The sequence below is a fragment of the Rhinoderma darwinii genome, chromosome 2 (genome assembly GCF_050947455.1).
Source record: "Rhinoderma darwinii isolate aRhiDar2 chromosome 2, aRhiDar2.hap1, whole genome shotgun sequence".
Lineage (NCBI taxonomy): Eukaryota > Metazoa > Chordata > Amphibia > Anura > Rhinodermatidae > Rhinoderma > Rhinoderma darwinii.
In genome coordinates, this window is record NC_134688.1 from 238800335 (window position 1) to 238822253 (window position 21919).

Sequence of the window (21919 nt, forward strand, 5' to 3'; positions counted from 1 at the left end):
AAAATAAATTAAAAAAATTGGCAGAATTGATGGTTTTTGTTCACCTTGCTTGACGAAAAATTGAATAAAAAGTGATCAAAAAAAATCGCATGTACCCCAAAATGGTACCAATGAAAACTACAGATTGTCTCGCAAAGAATAAGCCCCACACGACTCCGGTGGTAAAAAAAATAAAAAAATGTTCTGGCTCCCAGAATATAGCGATGCAAAAAGTGTTCCAAAAGCGGATAAGATCGGGTGCCATTTATAAGTGCGACACTGGCCACATATCTGCGAATTATTATTTATTTACCCCATTATTATACCCTCTTATTATGCCCCTGATGTACTCTGCCCAACCTACATGTACCCCCACATTATAAACTGAAATACCAGCAAAACGCCAGAGCTACTACCAAGCTAAATCTGCGCTCCAAAAGCCAGATGGTGCTCCCTCCCTTTTGAGCCCTACAGCGTGCCCAAACAGCCGTTTACGTCCACCGATATGGCATCGCCATACCTGGGAGAACCCGGTTAATATTTTATTTGTGGTATTTGTGACACAAACTGGGCACAACATATAGTGCACTAAAATAGCACATCAGTCGAAAATTTTAATTTTCTCTTTGCACCATCCACTGCGCATGAAACCTTTTGCGCACCATGACTTAATAGCAGGTCGTGTTGTGGGGGATGATGTATGGAGCGTCTCACGCACTGAGCCCGTGCCATACGCTGCAGGTGTCAGCTGTGTATTACAGCTGACACTCGGGACTAACGGACAGAAACAGCGATCGCGCTGATACAGGAGCATGTAAAAATTACAATATACTGCAATACATTAGTATTGCAGTGCATTCTACCAGTGATCTAACGATCGCTGGTTCAAGTCTCCTATGGGGACTAATAAAATGTGTAAAAACAAAAGTAAATAGTTATTATTAGTGGAAAAAATGAAATAAATATTTAAAGTCCAAAAAAACAACCTTTTCACATTTTTTCTCTAAAGTAATATCAATTTGTTTTAAAAATACACAAAATTGGTATCGCTGCATTCATAAAAGTCCAAACTATTACAATATACCATTATTTAACTCGCACGGTGAAAAATAAAGAATTTAAAACTGAAAAATCGCTGTTTTTTGGTTACCTTGGCTCTACCAAAAAATGTAATAAAATGTGCTAAAAAAGTTGTTTGTACCAAAAAATGGTACCAATAAAGACAACAGCTCGTCCCGCAAACAAAATAAGCCCTCACACCGCTCTATTGATGGAAAAATAAAAAAGGAAAGCGGCGAGGGAAAATTTAAAAAGAAAAAGCAAAACATGGATCAGTCCGGAAAGGGTTAATCACTTTCTAATGAAAAGGCATTTATGACCACATGTGGGGTATTGCCGTACTCGGGAGAAATTACTTTACAAATGTTGGGTGGCTTTTTCTCCTTTATCCTTCGTAAATAATTCCACATTTTAGTGGAAATAATGTTGATATTAATTTTCACAGCCTAATTCTAATAAATTCTGCAAAAGACGTGTGGGGTCTAAATGCTCACTATACCCCTAGATAGATTCCTTAAGTGGTGTAGTTTTCCAAATGGGGTTACTTTTGGGGGGCGTCCACTGTTTTGGTCCCTCGGAGGCTTTGCAAATTCAACAGGACACCCAAAATGTTTTCCAGCTAAATTTGAGCTCCAAAAGCCAAATAGCGCTCCTTGCCTTCTAAGCCCCGCTGTGGGTCCAAACAGCAATTTATTACCACATATGGCGTATTTACGTAATCAGGAGAAATTGTTTTACAAATGTTGGGGTGCTTTTTCTCCTTTATTCCTTGTAAAAATTAAAAATGTCTAAGTTTTATCAGCAAAAAAGTAGATTTTTACCTTTACAGACTAAGGCCTCATTTACACGAGCGTGTGAGTTTTGCGCACGCAAAAAAAACGCAGCGTTTTTCGTGCGCAAAAGGCACTTGACAGCTCCGTGCGTCATCAGTGTATGATGCGCGGCTGCATGATTTTTGCGCAGCCGCCATCATAGAGATGAGGCTAGTCGACGTCAGTCACTGTCCAGGGTGCTGAAAGAGTTAACTGATCGGCAGTAACTCTTTCAGCACCCTCGACAGTGAATTCCGATCACAATATACATCAACCTTTGAATAAAAAAAAGACGTTCATACTTACCAAGAACGTACTGCTTCCTCCAGTCCGGTCTCCCTGCCGTTGCTTTGGTGACGCGTCCCTCTCTTGACATCCGGCCCCACTTCCCTGGATGACGCGGCAGTCCATGTGACCGCTGCAGCCTGTGATTGGCTGCAGCCTGTGCTTGGCCTGTGATTGGCTGCAGCTGTCACTTGGACTGAATCGTCCTCCCGGGAGGTCAGACTGGAGGAAGAAGCCGGGAGTTATCGGTAAGTCAGAACTTATTATTTTTTTTTACACGTTCATGTATATTGTGATTGGAAGTCACTGTCCAGGGTGCTGAACCAGTTGAACTCTTTCAGCACCCTGGACAATGACTGTCTCCTGACGTCGCGGAAAATTTTTTGCCGGGTTCGGTCAAAACGAGTTCGGCCGAACCCGGTGAAGTTCGGTTCGGTTCGGACCGTTCGCTCATCTCTAAGACACTCCGTTTGGATGTTAGTAAACAGAAAAGCACGTGGTGCTTTTCTGTTTACATTCAGAGTTTGAAAGCTCTTGCGCGAATCACGCAGTTCGCACGGAAGTGCTTCCGTGCGACCTGCGTGGTTTTCACGCACCCATTGACTTGGCGTGAAGCGCGAAAAACGCAGAAATTTAGAACATATCGTGAGTTTTTTTCAGCGCACTCACGCTGAGCAAAACTCACGGACTGTCTGCATGCCCCCATAGACTTGTATAGGTCCGTGCGACCCGCGTGAAAAGCGTCGCACGGACGTATATCACGTTCCTGGAAGTGAGGCCTAATTCCAATGAATTCAGCAAAACAACTGTTTGGTCAAAATGCCAACTTTAGCCCTAAAAAAAGTCCTTGAGGGGTGTAGTTTCCAAAATGGGGTCACTTTTGGGGGGTTTCGACTATTTTGGTTCCTACAGTGAATTGCAAACGCGACACGGCACTGAAAATTATTCCAGCAAAATCAAAAATCCAAAATTCAAATGGCGCTCTTTCCCTTCTGAGCCCTGCTGTTGGTCCAAACAGCAGTTTATTACCACATATGGGGTATTGCTATAATCAGAAGAAATTGCTTTACATATGTTGGGGTTGTTTTTTCTACTTTATTCCTTGTAAAAATTAAAAATGTATATGTTTTTTCAGAAAAAAAGTAGATTTTCATCTTCCCATACTAATTCAAATAAATTTAGCAAAAAAACTGTGGGTTCAAAATGCTAACTATACCCTTAGATAAATTCCTTGAGGGGTGTCGTTTCCAAAATGGGGTCACTTTTGTGGGGTCTTTACTGTTTTGGCACCACAAGACCTCCTCAAACCTGACATGGTGCCTAAAATATATTCTAAAAAAATGAGGCCCCAAAATCCTCTAGGTGCTCCTTTGCTTCTGAGGCCGGTGTTTCAGTCCATTAGAGCACTAGGGCAACATGTGGGATATTTCTAAAAACTGCAGAATCTGGGCAATAAGTATTGAGTTGCGTTTCTTGGGTAAAACCTTCTATGGTACAGAATTTTTTTTATTGCAAATAAATTTTGGCAAAAAAAAATGAAATTTGTAAATTTCACCTCTACATTGCTTTAATTCCTGTGAAGCGCCTAAAGGGTTAAAATACTTTCTGAATGCTGTTTTGAATACTTTGAGGGGGTGCAGTTTTCAAAATGGGTTGATTTATGGGGACTTTCTAATATATAAGTCCCTCAAATCCACTTCAGAACTGAACTGGTCCCTGAAAAAATAGCCTTTTGAAATTTTCTTGAAAATATGAGAAATTGCTGCTAAAGTTCGAAGCCTTGTAACGTCCTAGAAAAATAAAAGCATGTTCATAAAAATGATGCAAACATAAAGTAGACATATGGGAAATATAAACTAGTAAGTATTTTGTGTGGTATTACTATCTGTTTTACAAGTAGATGCATTTAAATTTCGAAAAATGCAAATTTTTGCAAATTTTCTGTAAATCTTGGTGTTTTTTACAAATAAATATTGAATTTATCGACCAAATTTTTTCACTAACATAAAGTACAATATGTCACGAGAAAACAATCTCAGAATCGCTTGGATAGGTAAAAGCATTCCAGAGTTATTACCACATAAAGTGACACATGTCAGATTTGAAAAATCGGCTTCGTCCTGAAGGCCAAAACAGGCTCAGTCCTGAAGGGGTTAAATAATGTAATCGTATAGTTGGGGTCGTTACAGATGCGGCGATACCAAATATGTATAACTTTTTTCCTTTTTTGTTTTTCAGAATAAAGAATTTTGGAAGGGGAAAAAGTGGGTTTTTCATTTTTTTTAGTTGGGATTTTCATTTATTTATTATAAACTTCATGAAACTTTTTTTTTAGTCCCACTAGGGGACTTTGTATGAGATCATTTGATCTTATGTATTGCAGTGTATTATTGCCTATCAGTGAAATACTGACAGGCATCTGTTAGGTCATGCCTCTGACATGGCCTAAGAGGCATTCACTACAGGCAGACCTGGGTGCCATTGTTAGGCCCCCTGCTTCCATAAAAACAATCTACACACCCACGATCGCATCTCGATGGGGTGAGAGAGGGAGCCCCCTCCATTTAAAACCAGAGATGCGGTGGTAGCAGGGCCGCACCGTCCAGGAGGCGAGGTGAGGGTGCAGTGGCGTCCTGCTGCCCCTTAGAGGGAAAGCGACAGCCTGCTGCCTCTCTAAGTGGGCGTGGTGCCACTAAAACAAACTGTCGCCACCCGCTCCTGCACTATAATTGTATCTGCATCTTTGGGACGCAGATACAATTACATGGATCACTAGGCAGGGCAAGGAACATTAGTGATGTGATTGTGCCGCTTGCGTAATTGAAAGGCGTTGTATGGCAGGGCAATAAGCACCTTTCAACGACGTGAGCAGCGTGAGTGATGACGTCATCGCACCACTTGCGTCTTTCATCTCCAGCCAGCTTGGTCAGAAGAGACTAGGCCTGCATTGACAGAGAACTGCACGGGAACGGGATTAGGTGAGTTTGTAAAGGCTTTTTTTTTCCAGTTACCCGTGTGAGTGCCTCTTTTTACAGGACAGCCCCCATGTACAGGGGGACCCCATATACAGGCCGGCCCCTATATATAAGGGGACACAACGTACAGGGGGAAACCTATCTACAGAGGGACCCCACCTACAAGGGGACCCAACCTACAGGGGCATCTATCTACAGGGGGCTCTATGTGGGGCTCTATCTACAGGGGGCCACTATCTACAGGGGGCACTGTGTGTGTGGGAATTTTATCTTCGTTTATACTTGCAGAAATGTTTGCAAAGAGAGAAGCTGAAGACATCTAAGCGGCAAACTGCAGAAATGGGCAGTGGCCAGGAGAAGTTGTAATGACGTCTGAACCAGATGGAGAAGAAAAGAGAAAAATAATAACTTCAACCTGAGTAGACGTCACCTGTGAGTCACGCAATGTAAACGTTGATTCTGCCTCTAATCAGTACTGTAGTCACTGTATCGTCTGCAGCGAGATGATGGGTGGTATGATTTTTTTGTGAAACAGCAACTCCCAGCATATCCTTACCAGTGTTCTGGCCATGCCTGGAGCTGTAGCTTTATGCTGTACAAATCTATACGGCAGGGGTTACACAGAATTTGCAAATGATCTCTGTACTGAGATGTATTTGTGCTGGTGTTGTATATATGTACTGAGCTTTGTTCTGGTGCTGCATATATGTACTGAGCTTTGTTCTGATGTTGTATTTATGTACTGAGTGCAACGTCCGCGGTCGCAGATCGCAGACTCCTATGTTCCTGTACACGTCGTCTTCCCCAGAGATGACAGCACATGCGGCCGTCCTGTCCTGCAGTGACCACTAGGGTGCGGGCTCGAGCTCATTCTCGGCCTTAATGAGCCAGAGAACACAGATGTTTTAGATTTAAGCTGATTGCTCCCAGATCACCCTGGACTATAAGAAGAGCCCTGCCCCTTCCTGCATTGCCTGAGCATTGTTTGTACCTATCCGTGTCTGTCTCTGCAAACAGTCCTTTGAGTGTTTTCCAGTTCCAGTGTTCCCATTCGGGCTACCTGTACCCTGTATCCCGTGCTATCATGTTCCAGTGCCATGTAGAGTTGGAGTCATGTTGTGCGGTATACTAAGCCTGTCTTGTTATACTGCCTGCTGTCAAAGTCACATCCAAGCCTATCCTGCTACTGTCTGAAGTTACCACAGGTACACCTATATGAACTATAGACTTTGACTTGTATCCTGTTGGCCAGCTGACATACCGTCAAGGCGGTACGGCCAAGTGGGTCCACAATACCCACAGATCGTGGCACTGAGCTTGGTTCTGCTGCTGTATATATGTACTGAGCTTGGTTATGGTGCTGTATATAGTACTGACCTCAGTTCTGGAGCTGTAAATATGTATTGAGCTCTGTCCTGGTGCTGTGTTTATGTACTGATCTTGGTTCTGGATCTGTATATTTGTACTGAGCTTGGTTCTGGTACTGTATTTATGTAGATAGCTTGGTTCTGGTGCTATTTATATGTACTGAGCTTGGTTTTGGTGGTTTATTTATGTACTAAGCTTGGTTATGGTGCCGTACACATGTCAGAGCTTTTAAAAACAGTGCACGCTGTATGCTAATTAAAGGGTCATGTGGCGGTGCTGTTATCCTGAAGAGTCACACAGTCCTTACTCCAAACCCACCTTTTCATGCTTAATTTACATCTTACTGCCTGTTCTACATCACTACCAGTCTCCTCCAGCTTTCTCGGATGAGCCATTGCCTTGTACTCCATGGGCAGGCACTGTGCAGCGAGGTGTACTCTGCAACGGCGCATCCACAAGAGTTGGAGGATGCTGGTAGAGATGTAGAACAGCCAGGAGGACTTCAATCAAGATCTGGGGGGCACCATTTCAATTTTCACCTCAGGCAGCAGAAAAGCTAGAATCGGCCCCGGGTGGTCGCTATTGACCACCGCATTTGAGAGGTTAAACGGACGCCATCACACAAACGGAGATCACTGCTATTGGCTTCAGAAGAACTATCCTGAGCGGCTACCATAAAAAGACTACATGGCGGTCGTTAAAGGGTTAACAGCAACTCAGGTAAGATGGCTTCCTTCATACTCATGTACAGAAAATAAAATGTAAGAAAAATCTATAATCAAAAAATAAAAACAGATCAGAAAAAAAGATTGTTTCGATATCTGGTTTTTATTATGAAAAAATTCTAGGTGACATTTTCCCTTAATTGGGATTGTTTGCGGAATGACGTAAAAAAAAAAAATAGAATAGCTTTTTTTTTTTTTGCTATGACTCAAAAAATTAACCGCTAATTTTTATTACTGAAAAAATGCAACAAAAAGATTTATACCTCAATACGGAACTCACACGGGAATGTTACAAATTAATAAAAAAGTTATGGCTCTCAGAATGCAGTGAGCCAAAAATGGAAAAATATGTTGTGTCCTGAAGGTCAAAATACTCCACATTTCCTGAAAATATATAATTGACTAGGCAATTTCTTACCTTGATTAAAAAGGTCAATAAAGTCTAGGCCACAGTTCACGAGTTCTCTCATGCTAGATAACGCATCTGCTCTGATTACTCCTTGAGGCTGAGGTCCAACTTCTAAACCTTCAAAAAACACAAGACGCTATCAGAAAACTTTAGATAATTACATTTATGCCAATAAAAGGTGGAGTTTACTAGGCCAGGTTTCTGGAGTATAAAAGCTTCTGATAATAACACTTTTGAATTGTTCCCTGAGAGCAGATCTCGGGGACTGCGGCTGAGGGTGTGTGTAAAGGATCTGCCAGACACAGCTTCTGTGTCGACGCCCGTGGTTAATCAGTCTGCACCTGCTCCTAGGTCTGATAGAGTGACTCGATCTGCTACCACTCAGGCTGGTAGGCTCAGGAGTGGGAGAACCTATCACAGCCTGGCCAGACGGTTCTAGCTCCCGCCCTCGGTCTATTTATACCTTCATTTCCTGCTTGTCTCTGCCTGTGATTCTTTCCTGTTTCCTGGCTCTGCTGCTCCTGCTATCATTATTGACCTTGCTTCATTTTGTTCCTGGCTTTACTGACTACGCTCCTGCTCTGCGTTTGGTACCTTGTACACTCCTGGTTTGACTCGGCTCGTTCACTACTCTTGTTGCTCACGGTCTTGCCGTGGGCAACTGCCCCATTTCCCTTAGCTTCTGTGTACCCTTGTCTGTTTGTCTGTCGTGCACATATTGAGCGTAGGGACCGTCGCCCAGTTGTACGCCGTCGCCTAGGACGGGCCGTGCAAGTAGGCAGGGACTGAGTGGCGGGTAGATTAGGGCTCACCTGTCTGTCTCCCTACCCCGTCATTACAGTGTGGCTATGTTTGTAAACATATTTGTGTCTATGTATGCAGCTCTTTGAACTAGTTGCATTTATTTATCTCTGTACACAGCTTGATTTATGCCTCAGATTAGGATTAGGATATGTTCACACGCTTAACAAAAAACGTCTGAAAATGCGGAGCTGTTTTCAAGGGAAAACAGCTCCTGATTTTCAGACGTTTTTTGAGCAACTCACGTTCTTTTCTGTGTTTTCGCTGCATTTTTTAAGGCTGTTTTTGGAGCTGTTTTCAATAGTCTATGAAAAACGGCTCCAAAAACATCTCAAGAAGTGTCCTGCACTTCTTTTGACAAGCCGTCATTTTATGCGCCGTATTTTGACAGCGATGCGTAAAATTAAGGCTCGTGGGAACAGAACACCGTAAAACCCATTGAAAGCAATGGGCAGATGTTTGTATGCGTATTAAGGGAGTGTTTTTGACGTAATTCGAGGCATAAAACGCCCAAATTACGTCTGAAAATAGGCCGTGTGACCATACCCTAAATTCACACTTGCGCTGTATAATCCATTAGGCTTCGTTCACATCTGCGCTAGGGCTCCGTTACGATGTTCTGTCGGAATGGCGCCCTGACAGACACAAACGGAAACCATAGGTTTCCGTTTCAATCACCATTGCTTTCAATGGTGACCGATCCGGTGCCAATGCTTTCCGTTTGTCTCAGTTGTGTGCGGGTTCCGTCATTTCGATGGAATCAATACCACAGTCGACTACGCTATTGATTCCATCAAAGTGACGGAACCCTTGCACAACTGAGACAAACAGAAACCATTGGCACAAAGATCTGTCACCATTGCAATCAAGGGTGATGGAAACGGAAACTTATGGTTTACATTTGTGTCTGTCAGGGCTTCGTTCCTGCCTTAGGGTATGTGCACACACAAACTCAAAAACGTCTGAAAATACAGAGCTGTTTTCAAGGGAAAACAGCTTTCAATAGAGTCAATGAAAAACGGCTCCAAAAACATCCCAAGAAGTGACATGCACGTTTTTCAAAATGGCCTCGTAAAAAAACGGCCAGTGGAACAGAACGCCGTTTTCCCATTGCAATCAAAAACGACCGAAAATAAGCTGTGTGAACATACCCTTAAAGTGAAACTCTCCTTTGTTTTAGGCTAGTGTAAAAAAGGCGACATTGGATGCACGACGCAAAGATAATGGGTCTCATTGCAACATCACAAGTAATGCTTGGGAATGCGGTCGTTTTCCTACACAAGACGTGGTGCGACCGCGTCATTTGTTGGATTTTTGCTCGCAGATCACATATTGCAAGCTACTTTTCCAACAAAGAGTTCAATGTAAATTGCATACGACTGCGTTTCATTTGCGACGTGCCAGTGGTTTTTTTTTTGGATGTTTCCTAAAACACATGCATGTATGGACCTAAAACACATGCGACTCGTAACCAAATCGCACTTTTTAAATAGTTGTGCAACTTTGACGAGACAGTAAGTCGCAGACAAATCGCAGACATATTTTTGTCGCGCAGCTTGTATAAGACTTGATGTCTAGTTACATTGTATTGTATTTTTCATTGGGGAATAGGAGCTTAAAATTACCCTTCTGCTATTACTAGTTAGGACTTATTCAGACGAACGGGATATATGTCCGTGCAACGGACCTATATTAGTCTATGGGGCAGTGCAGACAGTTGCGTGATTTTTCGCTGCGAAAAAGTCACGACATGTCCGTTCTTTGGGCATATTTCACGCATCACGCATCACGCACCCATTGAAGTCAATGGGTGCGTGAAAATAACGCATGCCACACGGAAGCACTTACGTGGGACAAGCGTGATTCGCGCAACAGCTGTGAAAAGGATGAATGAAAACAGAAAAGCACCACGTGCTTTTCTGTTTACAAACATCCAAATGGAGTGTCATAATGATGGCGGCTGCGCGAAAAGCACGCAGCCGCGCATCATACGGAACTGACACACGGAACTGTCAAGTGCCTTTTGTGCGCGCAAAACGCCACGTTTTTTGCGCGTGCAAAACGCACACGCTCGTGTGAATCCGGCCTTATTTATAGAGAAAGTCAGTAGAGACTTTGAATATAGCTTGCTCCTCCCCATTTTCAGTAGCTATTTACTGACAGAGGGTGTGAAAGTGAGTAAGGCCTTAGGCCTCATTCACACGACAGGGTCCGAGTGTCGGTCGGGAAAATCGGCCGTTTTTGGCCGATTTTCCCGGCCGGTTTGCATCCGTTCCGATTCCGTTCCGGGCCGTGTTGCCATTTTTACCGGCCGATTTGGACCCAATTTGCATCCGTTTTTTTCCCTGTCCGTTTTAAAATCGGATGAATTTCATTTAAATTTGTTGCCACACACAGCCCTTTGTAGATAATGCCACCCAGCCCCCTGTTGGTAATGCCACCCAGCCCCCTGCAGGTAATGCCACCCAGCCCCCTGCAGGTAATGCCATCCAGCCCCCTGCAGGTAATGCCACCCAGCACCCTGCAAGTAATGCCACCCAGCACCCTGCAGGTGATGCTACCCAGCACCCTGCAGGTGATGCCACCCAGCCCCCTGTAGGTAACGCCACCCTGCCCCTTGTAGGTGATGCCACCCTGCCCCCTGTAGGTGATGCCACCCTGCCCCTTGTAGGTTATGCCACCCTGCCCCCTGCAGGTGATGCCACCTAGCCTCCTGTAGGTGATGCCACCCAGCCCCCTGTAGGTGATGCCACCCAGCCCCCTGCAGGTGATTCCACCCAGCCCCCTGCAGGTGATGCCACCCTGCCCCCTGTAGGTGATGCCACCCTGCCCCCTGTAGGTGATGCCACCCTGCCCCCTGTAGGTGATGCCACCCTGCCCCCTGTAGGTGATCCCACCCAGCCCCCTGTAGGTGATGCCACCAAGCCCCCTGTAGGTGATGCCACCAAGCCCCCTGTAGGGGATGCCACCCAGCCCCCTGGAGGTGATGCCACCCAGCCCCCTGTAGGTGATGCCACCCAGCCCCCCCCCTTCCAGGAGAAGTCACTGACTTCAATGTCCATATATGGACAGTGTAGTCACTGACTTCTCTTGGAGAGGAATTCCGCTTCAGAAGTGAGTGACGTCACGGTGTCCATATATGGACAGTGTAGTCACTCACTTCTCCTGTAGCGGCATCCCCGGCCATAGAGTCATGGATTCCGCTGCAGAAGTGAGTGACTTCGCTGTGTTCATATATGGACAGTGTAGTCAGTCACTTCTCCTGTAGCGGCATCCCCGGCCATAGAGTCGTGGATTCCGCTGCAGAAGTGAGTGACTTCGCTGTGTCCATATATAGACAGTGTAGTCACTCACTTCTCCTGTAGCGGAATCCCCGGCCATAGAGTCGGGGATTCCGCTGCAGAAGTGAGTGACTTCGCTGTGTCCATATATGGACAGTGTAGTCACTCACTTCTCCTGTAGCGGAATCCCCAATCCCCGGACGGGGATTGGGGATTCCGACTCCTACAGGGAGCAAAAAAAGACCCTCCTCCTCCTCACATGCACTCTGCACTGTGAGGAGGAGGAGGAGGAGAGAGAGTGCGAGCGACGGTAGACCCGGCCATCACTCGGGACACATTCCGGTGATGGCCGTGTATTACCCGGCCCCATAGACTTCTATGGGAGCCAGGCGGCCGGGTACCCGGCTGAAAATAGGGCATGTCCCATTTTTTGACGGCCGGTTTCCCCGGCCCGTCAAAAAATCGGTCGTGTGAATAGACCCATTAGGGGTCTATTGTTCCTAATGCAGCCGGGTGCCGGCCGATTTATGAACGGCCGGCACCCGGCCGGGAAACCCTGTCGTGTGAATTCCGCCTTATTCACAAGAGCGTATTTAACATCCGCGTTACGCGCGTTAAAACAACGGACGTCACACGGACCTGTGCAATTCAATGGGGCCAGATATTCAGTGTTTTTCACGTAGCGTGTGTCCGTTGCGTGAAACTCACTGCGTGTTCTATTCATGTGCGTTTTTTGCACATCACGCACCCATGGAATTCAATGGTTCCGTTCAGCGGCGTAACTACCGCTGTAGCAGCTGTAGCCGTGGAGCCTCCGCTAGCAGCCGCTATGGCTGCTACAGCGCAACGCCACTGAAGGGGTTGTTCCTACAAAAGACATGCATCCCCTATCCACAGGATAGGGGATATATGTGGGATCGCTGGGACGCCCAGCGATAAGGAGAATGGCGGACCGAAAGTCCCCTGAAGTTCTCCATGACAAACCTCAGAATTCCGGGGTCTGTCGGCAGCTCCATATAAATGAATTGTGCACCGGTCGCGCTTCTTCGCATGCGTGACCAGCGCTCCTTTAATTTTTATTGAACTGCGCAGACCCCGGAAGTCCGAGGTTTCTCATGGAGAACTTCGGGGGACTTTCGGTCCCCCGTTCTCCTTATCGCTGCCAGCGATCTCACATGTATCCCCTATCCTGTGGATAGGGGATACATCTCTTTTGTAGGACATCTACAGGGGGGCTTTATGGCGTTATCTACAGGGGCGCTGTATGGCGTTATCTACAGGGGCGCTGTATGGCGTTATCTACAGGGGCGCTGTATGGCGTTATCTACAGGGGCGCTGTATGGCGTTATCTACAGGGGCGCTGTATGGCGTTATCTACAGGGGCGCTGTATGGCGTTATCTACAGGGGCGCTGTATGGCGTTATCTAGAGGGGAGGGCTGTATGGCTTTATCTACAGGGGGGCTGTATGGCATTATCTACAGGGGAGGGCTGTAAGGCGTTATCTACAGGGGAGGGCTGTAAGGCGTTATTTACAGGGGGGCTGTATGGCGTTATCTACAGGGGGGCTGTATGGCGCTATCTACAGGGGAGGGCTGTATGGCGCTATCTACAGGGGAGGGCTGTATGGCGTTATCTACAGGGGGAGGGCATGGCATTATCTACAGGGGGCTGTATGGCGTTATCAACAGGGGGAGGGCTGTAAGGCGTTATCTACAAGGGGGCTGTATGCCGTTATCTACAGGGGGGGCTGTATGACATTATCTACTGGGGGCTGTAAGGCGTTATCTACAGGGGTCTGTATGGTGCTATTTATAGTGGCGCTGTATGGCGGAATCTATAGGGAGGCACTATCTACAAGGGGGGGTTGTGTGATATCCAGGGGAGGGTTGCCCCCAGTCAAAGGTTTGCTATGGGGCCCAGTCTTTCCTAGTTACGCCCCTGGTCCCGCTTCTACAGGGAGCTAGAGTGGTGCTATCTACGGTGGATGGGGATGCTATCTTCAGGCAGGGGGTGCTATCTACAACACAGGAGTCCCTGGCCAGAGATCTTGCGATGCTCTGGCCGGGGAGTCCATTGATGAAAGCCCAACATCACTGTCCTTATATGGACAGTAATGTCAAGGGCTTCCCCGGGCTCAGCGCTCAAAGTAGCGCTGTTTGCCTGGAGTCCTTGGCCAGGATCCGTTTTTACCGGCCGTTACAAGGATTGATTCCTGAAAAACGGCTGGTAAAAACTCATCGATTTACTTCTATGGGAGCCGTCTGGCCGTGAAGACGGGCAAAAATAGGACATGTCCTGCACGGCCATGTGAATACACCCATAGAACTTCATTGTTCTGAAAACGGCAGTCACACATTGTTGTGTGAATGTAGACTTAGTCTTTCTTGCTATGGAGAATATGAAATCATGTTACAATCGTAGACAAGTTCCATTTTGTATCGCCGAGGCTGATTGTAATAATATGTAATTTAAAGTCACCTTGATGTGACATTCCCAAGCTCACACACACACGCACACGCGCCCACACACATTTAGGATTTTACCCACACGGTACATTTTGGGTAATGCTAACACTTGCGGTAGCCGATAATGAAGATGATAACTTTAAAAGTTAAATATCTCAGCGAAGATAAATCCTATCTCAAAATCGATTGCGGCATTGTTTTCGTATTGAAAAGAGCTTTCATATGAAAACCTCCCCGTGCCATTTAAGATTTTGCTGCCCCCGTCCACCCCACCGACCCAAGGGGGTGGGGGTGATTTTTTGGGGTGTTAACTGGTAGATTTTATGACCCCATTAAAACCCACCAAATTTCAACCCTCTACCTCAAGTCGTTCAAAAGTTATGAGGGTGTTCCGGAACTTTTGGTGGGCACCGTATAATTGATTATAGATTCTGTTAACCTGTACCCTGCCAGGGAACACAGAAGTTAAATAAATTAGGCTTCGTTCCCATTTGCGTTGGGGTCCCGTTCTGACGTTCCCGTCGGAGCTTTCTGTCTGAATGGTACCCTGAGCAGACACAAACTGACACCGACGGAAACCAGAGGTTTCCGTTTCCATCACCATTGATTTCAATGGTGACGAATCCGGTGCCCGTGGATTCCGTTTGTCTCTTTTGTGCACCGGATCCGTGCACCGGATCGACTAGGCTATTGCTTCCGGCAAAACGACGGATCCAGTGCACAAAAGAGACAAACGGAAACCACGGGCACCAGATCCGTCACCATTGAAATCAATGGTGATGGAAATGGAAAGTGTCAGTTTGTGTCTGCTCATGGTCCCGTTCTGACGGAAAGCTCCGACGGAATGTCAGAATAGGACCCCAACGCAGATGTGAACAGAGCCTAAGATAGACATTTTTCCAATTGGTTCGATGATAAAAAAAGGTATTTGCAGAGGTTAAAAGTTGTGACGTTGCGTACAATAATTATAGCAATTTATGTTAAAACGTTATTTATATAAAGAAAAGTTATTAAATTATCTCTTGGAATTGCTGTTAAACAGGAAACAAAAATAAAAATTGAGATTCAAATTGAAAATCACCAAAAGTGTTGAAAAAAAATCTAGATTTTATTATTTGGAAAAATTGCCCAGCCCTACCCAGTTTTTTGAAGGCGGAAAAATCTCAAAATCCCTTCAGTAATTTTGCAGCAGATTTTGACCTGCCTGCACACTGTTTGCTGCGTTTTTTGCTGCGTTTTTTTTGACCATGGCCATTTAGCGTCGTGGGCAAAAAATGTGGCGAAAACCGCTTTCTCTGCCTCCCATTGATGTCAATGGGAGGTCAGAGACAGAAACGCCCGAATATAAGGCATGTCAGTTCTTTTTCCAGTGAGCGGCTTTTACCAATCAATTCTTATTAATGGAAGGCGTTCTCAGCCGTTTTTAAGCGCGGTTTCCGACGTGGATTCCGTATCAAAAATCATGACTAAAAACTCATGGGAAAACATGGTTTTACATTTAAAAAGTGTTCTGAGCCTATGATTGGTTCAGGACAAAACATATTGTTATGGTATGCTTTTGGCTAAATCAAATCAAAATCAACGTCACATTGTAAACTTTGTAAACTATTGGCTGGAATTAAGCTACTGCTTTTTTCGAAAGATATTATTGTAATTGTTTGATCAATAAAAATCAGAGAAGGATATTTGAGTATACAAGCATGGTCCCTGTGTCTTCCTTCTCGCCGATATATCAATAACCTATGATTAGGATCTGGATAAATTCACTGGGCGGGTATTGGTAGACATACCCACTACAAATTTCAATTTAATATATTTTGGGCCATGATTGCTTCAACAGAGGATAACAATGTGTAGCTTCAATAATTTACAGGGTGAATCCAGAAAATGGTGTTCTACCTCTTAATTCATTTTGACTCTTAAAGAAACACTAGGAGTTGAGATCTCATGCTGCATTTTTCTATACAATAATGTCTATATGCAGTAGCATAGAGGCTGCTACAGGGCACGCGGCATGTGGTGGCTCGTGCCGCCCGCTAACACGGGCCCCCGCATGCCCGGTGGCACCGCTAGCAGCCGCTATGGCTGCTACAGCAGTAGCGATGCCACTATGGGGCCCGCGCCGCCCGGCCTCTAACATTTATGGGCCAGGCGGCATGGGCCCCCTCATGCCCGGTGGCATCGCTAGCACCGGAGGGGGCCCTGGTGCTAGCAACAGCCACGTTCACTTGTATCTGTGTCCTCTGGCTGTAGATACAAATGAATATTAAAAGGCTGATGCTGCCTCTCTGAGGGGGCAGCGGCACCACTGAAACCAGCCACCGCCAGCCCCTCTTGCAATAATTGTACCTGCGTCTATGGCACACAGATACAAATACATGCATTAGCGCTGAATGACCAGGCACGTTCCGTGCCCGACCATTCAGCGCCCTACAATGACCCTGTGATTGATGGGGCAAAAGGACTTGACCCGCCAATCAGCTCCTTTCAACAACGCTAGCAGCGCGATGACATCATCCCGCCGCTTGCGTTGTTCAGCCCCAGCAGACATGATCAGAAGAGAGCAGGCCTGCATTGCCACTGGACGGCGCAGGAACAGGATCATGTGAGTTTTTTTTCTAATAAAACTGTGGGTGGCATTATTTACAGGGGGGCTCTATCTACAGGGGGGGTCTATATGTGGGAATGTGGAGCACTATATTCAGGGGGAGCTATATGTAGGGCACTATCTACAGGGGTCGGCTATATGTGGGACACTATATACAGGGGTGGGCTATATGTTGAGCACTATCTATAGGGGGAGCTATTTGTAGGGCACTATCTACAGGGATGGGCTATATGTGGGACACTATATACAGGGGGAGCTATATGTGGAGCACTATCTATAGGGGGAGCTAAATGTAGGGCAGCATGCTGGCTCAGTGTTTAGCACAATTGCCTTGCAGCTCTGGAGTAAATATCTGGGCACTATCTACAGGGGGTGTATGTGGGGCACTATCTACAGGGGCTTCTATGTAGGGCATTATCTACAGAGGCTCTATGGGGTCACTGTCTACAGGGGGCACTATCTACAAGGGGCGCAGTGTGTGTGTGTGTGTGTGTGTGTGTGTGTGTGTGTGTGTGTGTGTGTGTGTGTGAGTGTGTGAGTGTGTGAGTGTGTGAGTGTGTGAGTGTGTGAGTGACACCGTGTATGGTGTTATTATAATCTGGGACACAGTGTATGGCGCTATTATAATTAGAAGTGCAGTGTATGGTGTTATTATATTTAGGGGTGTTGAGAATTTTATCTTCGTTTATAGGTGCAGAAATTTTTTAAAAGTGAGAAGCTGAAGACATCCAAACTGCAGAAATGGGCTGTGGCCAGGAGAAATCATCATAGAGTTCTGGACCGGGTGGAGAAGAAAAGAGAAAAAGAACAACTAGGATCTGTGACGTCACCGGTGAGTCACTTACTGTAAATGTTTATTCTGCCTGTAATCAGAACTGTAGTCAATGTATGATCTGCAGCGAGATGATGGGTGGTTTGATTATGGTATGATTTTTTTTGTGTAACAGCAACTCCCAGCATATCCTTACCATAGTTTGGGCCATGCTGGGAGCTATAGTTTTACGCTGTACAAACCTATACGACAGGGGTTTCACTAAATTGAGCTGTATTTGTTCTGGTGCTGTATATATGTGCTGAGCTTGGTTAAGGTGTTGTATATATGTACTGAGCCTGTTTCTGCTACTGTATAGATGTACCTATCTTGGTACTGGTGCTGTGTATATGTATTGAGCTTGGTTTTGGTGCTGTATATATGTGCTGAGCTTGCTTCTGGTGCTGTATTTACGTACTGAGATTTGTTCTAGTGCTGTATATATGTACTGAGCTTAGTTCTGGTGCTGTATATATTTCAGAGCTTTGTTCTGGTGCTGTATATATGTATGAGCTTGGTTCTGTATATATGTACTTAGCTTGTTCTGGTACTGTATATATGTATGAGCTTGGTTCTGATGCTGTAATTATGTAGGATATATTTATAATAACAAAATTGCAGGGTAGATGGAATTGTTTTCAATTCATTGTAAATTTAATGGGAACCTGTCTGGTAGTTTTAATCACTTGAACCGCGACCATGCGGTAATACATGACCTGACAATATTTCCAAACACTCCCTTGTATGTTTTTTTCAGATCCAGCAAAATCTATAAAATCAACTTTAAAACCGGCACAGACTGTAGTTTAATTGGTCATTAAAGTGTCATGGGGTGGTGCCGCTATGCTGATGAGTCACATAGCAATTGCCTTGTACTTCTTGGACGCGCACCATGCAGCGAGTTTTACTCTGCCTGCCTTCATCGCTGCACTGCGCATGCCACTGCGCAAGAGTTTGAGGAGGCTGGTAGTGATGTAGAACAGCCAGGGGAATGTCAATCAAAACTTGGGGGGTGCCATTTAAATTTTCGCCTCAGGCAGCAGAAAAGCTAGAATCGGCCCTGAGGCTGCAGGCCACTTTAGGCCTGCAGCCTGTAAGGCGCTAGGAAGACCCCCTGCACAGGCCGGCGTGACGATGTCACTTTATCATGCTGGTCTGCACATGTGTCCCGACCGGAGCCTGTGCAGCGCTCTGTCCATTGAGGGAATGGGGCAAGGTAAGTACAATATATATATTTTTGGGTGGGGCTGTGTGGCACTATATACAAGGGGGAGCAGGGTGGCACTATATACAAGGGGGCAGCATGGCACTGTATTCAAGAGGAGGTGCAGGGTGGCACTATAAACAAGGGAGGGAGCAGGTTGGCACTATATACAAGGGGGAGCAGCATGGCACTATATACAAGTGGGGAGCATATTGGCACTATATACTAGGGGGGCTGTGTGGCACTATATACAAGGAGGGGGCTGTGTGGCACTATACACATGGGGCCGTGTGCCACTACTAAGGGGGCTATGTACCACTACTAAGGGGGGGGGCTGTGTGGCATTATCTACTAGGAGGGCTGTATGGAACTATTTACACGGGGGGGGGGGCTGTGCCACTATCTATAGGGGTCTGTGTGTTACACTATCTACTAAAGGAGGGCTGTGTGGCACTATCTTATAAGGGGGGCAGTGTGGCACTATCTACTAAGGGAGGGGGCAGTGTGGCACTATATACAGGGGCAGTGTATGGCGCTATTACAGGGGGGCTTTATGGCGATATCTACAGGGGGGCTGTATGGCACTATCTACAAGGGCGAGGTGGGGGCGCTATCTACAAGTGGGGTGTGACACTGTCTACAGGGGGGCTGTATAGCACTGTCTACAGGGAGGCTGTATGGCACAATCTACAGGGGACACTATCTATCAGGGGGGCTGCGTGTGGCACCTAGGGGGGGGGCAGTCTTTCCTAGTTAAACTCCTGTCTATATGGCAACCTATAATGACATGCATTATACAATACAGATCAATATATGTGTATCCATCACATACACGCTTGTATAGGGATGCAGGTGTGCAAACAACCATAATATAGCTCATTGTTATATGAGAGCAAATTTCTAAAACTGTATAAAACATTCAGACCAGGTGCACATATCATGCTTTAGCTGAATAAATACTACAGAAGGAAGAAGGATATAATAGAGTATGCTTACACAGTGAATGTTTTCCTATATTCTGGAGGTAAATACTATCTTTCTTTGGTATATCGATGATATAGTTGTAGCATGGCATAGATTGATTCCCACTGCTGCTCTAAAATAGAGGAGAGATCTTAACATGGAAACTAGAAGCTACTCAAATAGTTTTATATGAATCAGCTTCACATCACCATCTCAGAAAGTACAAGTTGAGATCATTGGTACAATATTAATATTTACCTTGAAAATGTATACAATACATATAAAAAAGCAAAAAAAACATGACTTATTTATGGCAATGCAATTCTAAAATCTTAGGCCAGGGTTCCCACGCAGCATAAATGCTGCATAATTTCCGCAACCGAATTCTGTGCAGAAACTCCGCAACATTTACGGTAGCAGCAAAGTGGATGAGATTTAGTAAACGTTAATAAATTCACCTGCCGTGCAGAATTTCAATCCGCAGCATGTCATTGAATTCAAAGGGGATGCAAAACCAAGTGTTGCGATTTTGTGGCGGAATCTAACCAATTCCGCCACAAAAAACGCAACTCAGGAAAAAAACAAAAAAACAGACTTACCCAGAACTCCCTGCTTCTTCCTGCAGTCCGGCATTCTGGGATGATGTTTCATCCCACGTAACCGCTGCAGCCAAACACAGGCTGCAGTGTCACATGGCCTGCAACATCATCTTAGGAGGCCTCACTACGTGTAGAAGGGAGGGAAGGGGGAAATAAAGCATTTTCCAGCGCTGCTTTCCACAGTGGAAATTCCACCCGAAAAACGGCATCACTATGTTCAGTTTTACGGACGGAATGTGCTGCGGGTTCCAGGTCGGATACGCTGCGTAGTTCTTATGCAGCGTATACGACCCGTGGAAACCCAGCCTTCAAGTTCCTGTCCCACCCTTCCCATGTAAGTTCTCCATACTATGTAATACTCCTGTAATTGGGACAGAAGACTAGATATTGGCAAAGGAGGTAAAGCTTGGAGAGGCTTGGACATCTGGCCAACACTCTAAGGATGTTAGGCCCTGTATACATCATTTTTTAGTACACATATAGGCCCCATGCACACAAACGTAAAAACACCCGTAATTACGGGCCATAATTACGGCACGTTTTTACGGGCCCATAGACTTCTATTGGCCACGGGTACATCCGCGTATGCTTACGCGAAGGTGCCTGTGCCGTTGAAAAATATAGAACATGTCCTATTTCAGGCCGTAATTACGGCACGGGCAGGCCCATAGAAGTCTATTGGGCTCCCGTAATTACGGGTGACTACGTGTGTGCACCCGTAATTACGGGAGCGTTGCTAGGCGACGTCAGGGGATAGTCACTGTCCAGAGTGCTGAAAGAGTTAAACGATCGGCAGTAACTCTTTCAGCACCCTGGACAGTGACTTCCGATCACAATATAGATCAACCTGTAAAAAAAAAAAAAGCTGTTCATACTTACCCAGAACTCCCTGCTTCTTCCTCCAGTCCAGCCTCCTGGGATGACGTTTCAGCCCATGTGACCGCTGCAGCCAATCACAATATTTCCGGGCACGTTTTCGCTGCAAAATTGCACTGCACTAATCGGCAGCCCCTTCTATCTATCAGTGGAGGATAGAGAGAAGGGGCAGCCCTTTCCGAGGTAAAAGTAAAAGAAATTCATACTTACCCGGCCGTTGCCTTGGTGACGCGTCCCTCTCGACATCCAGCCCGACCTCCCTGGATGACGCAGCAGTCCATTTGAACGCTGCAGCCTGTGATTGGCTGCAGCGGTCACATGGGCTGAAACGTCATCCCGGGAGGCCGGACTGGAGGAAGAAGCAGGGAGTTCTGGGTAAGTATGAACTATTTTTTTTACGCGTTGATTTATATTGTGATCGGAAGTCACTGTCCAGGGTACTGAAAGAGTTACTGCCGATCAGTTAACTCTTTCAGCACACACGTAGTCACCCCTAATTACGGGAGCCCCATAAACTTCTATGGGCCTGCCCGTGCCGTAATTACGGCCTGAAATAGGACATGTTCTAGATTTTTCAACGGCTCGGGCACCTTCCCGTAAGCATACGGGGAGGTACCCGTGGCCAATAGAAGTCTATGGGCCCGTAATTACGGCCCGTGATAACGGGCGTTTTTACGTTCATGTGCATGGGGCCTTAG

General features: G+C 45.9%; 1 protein-coding gene across 1 annotated transcript in view; it reads right to left on the reverse strand.

Moving 5' to 3' along the window:
* The window catches only part of LOC142741019 (N-acyl-aromatic-L-amino acid amidohydrolase (carboxylate-forming)-like), a 45902-nt gene that overhangs the window by 13461 nt on the left and 10522 nt on the right, over positions 1-21919 (reverse strand). The window contains exons 4-5 of the mRNA XM_075850426.1: positions 19780-19879; positions 7622-7729 (exon numbers count right to left, since the gene is read on the reverse strand). Coding sequence (XP_075706541.1) covers positions 7622-7729; positions 19780-19879 — 208 coding nt within the window. The remainder of the gene's footprint in view (positions 1-7621; positions 7730-19779; positions 19880-21919) is intronic.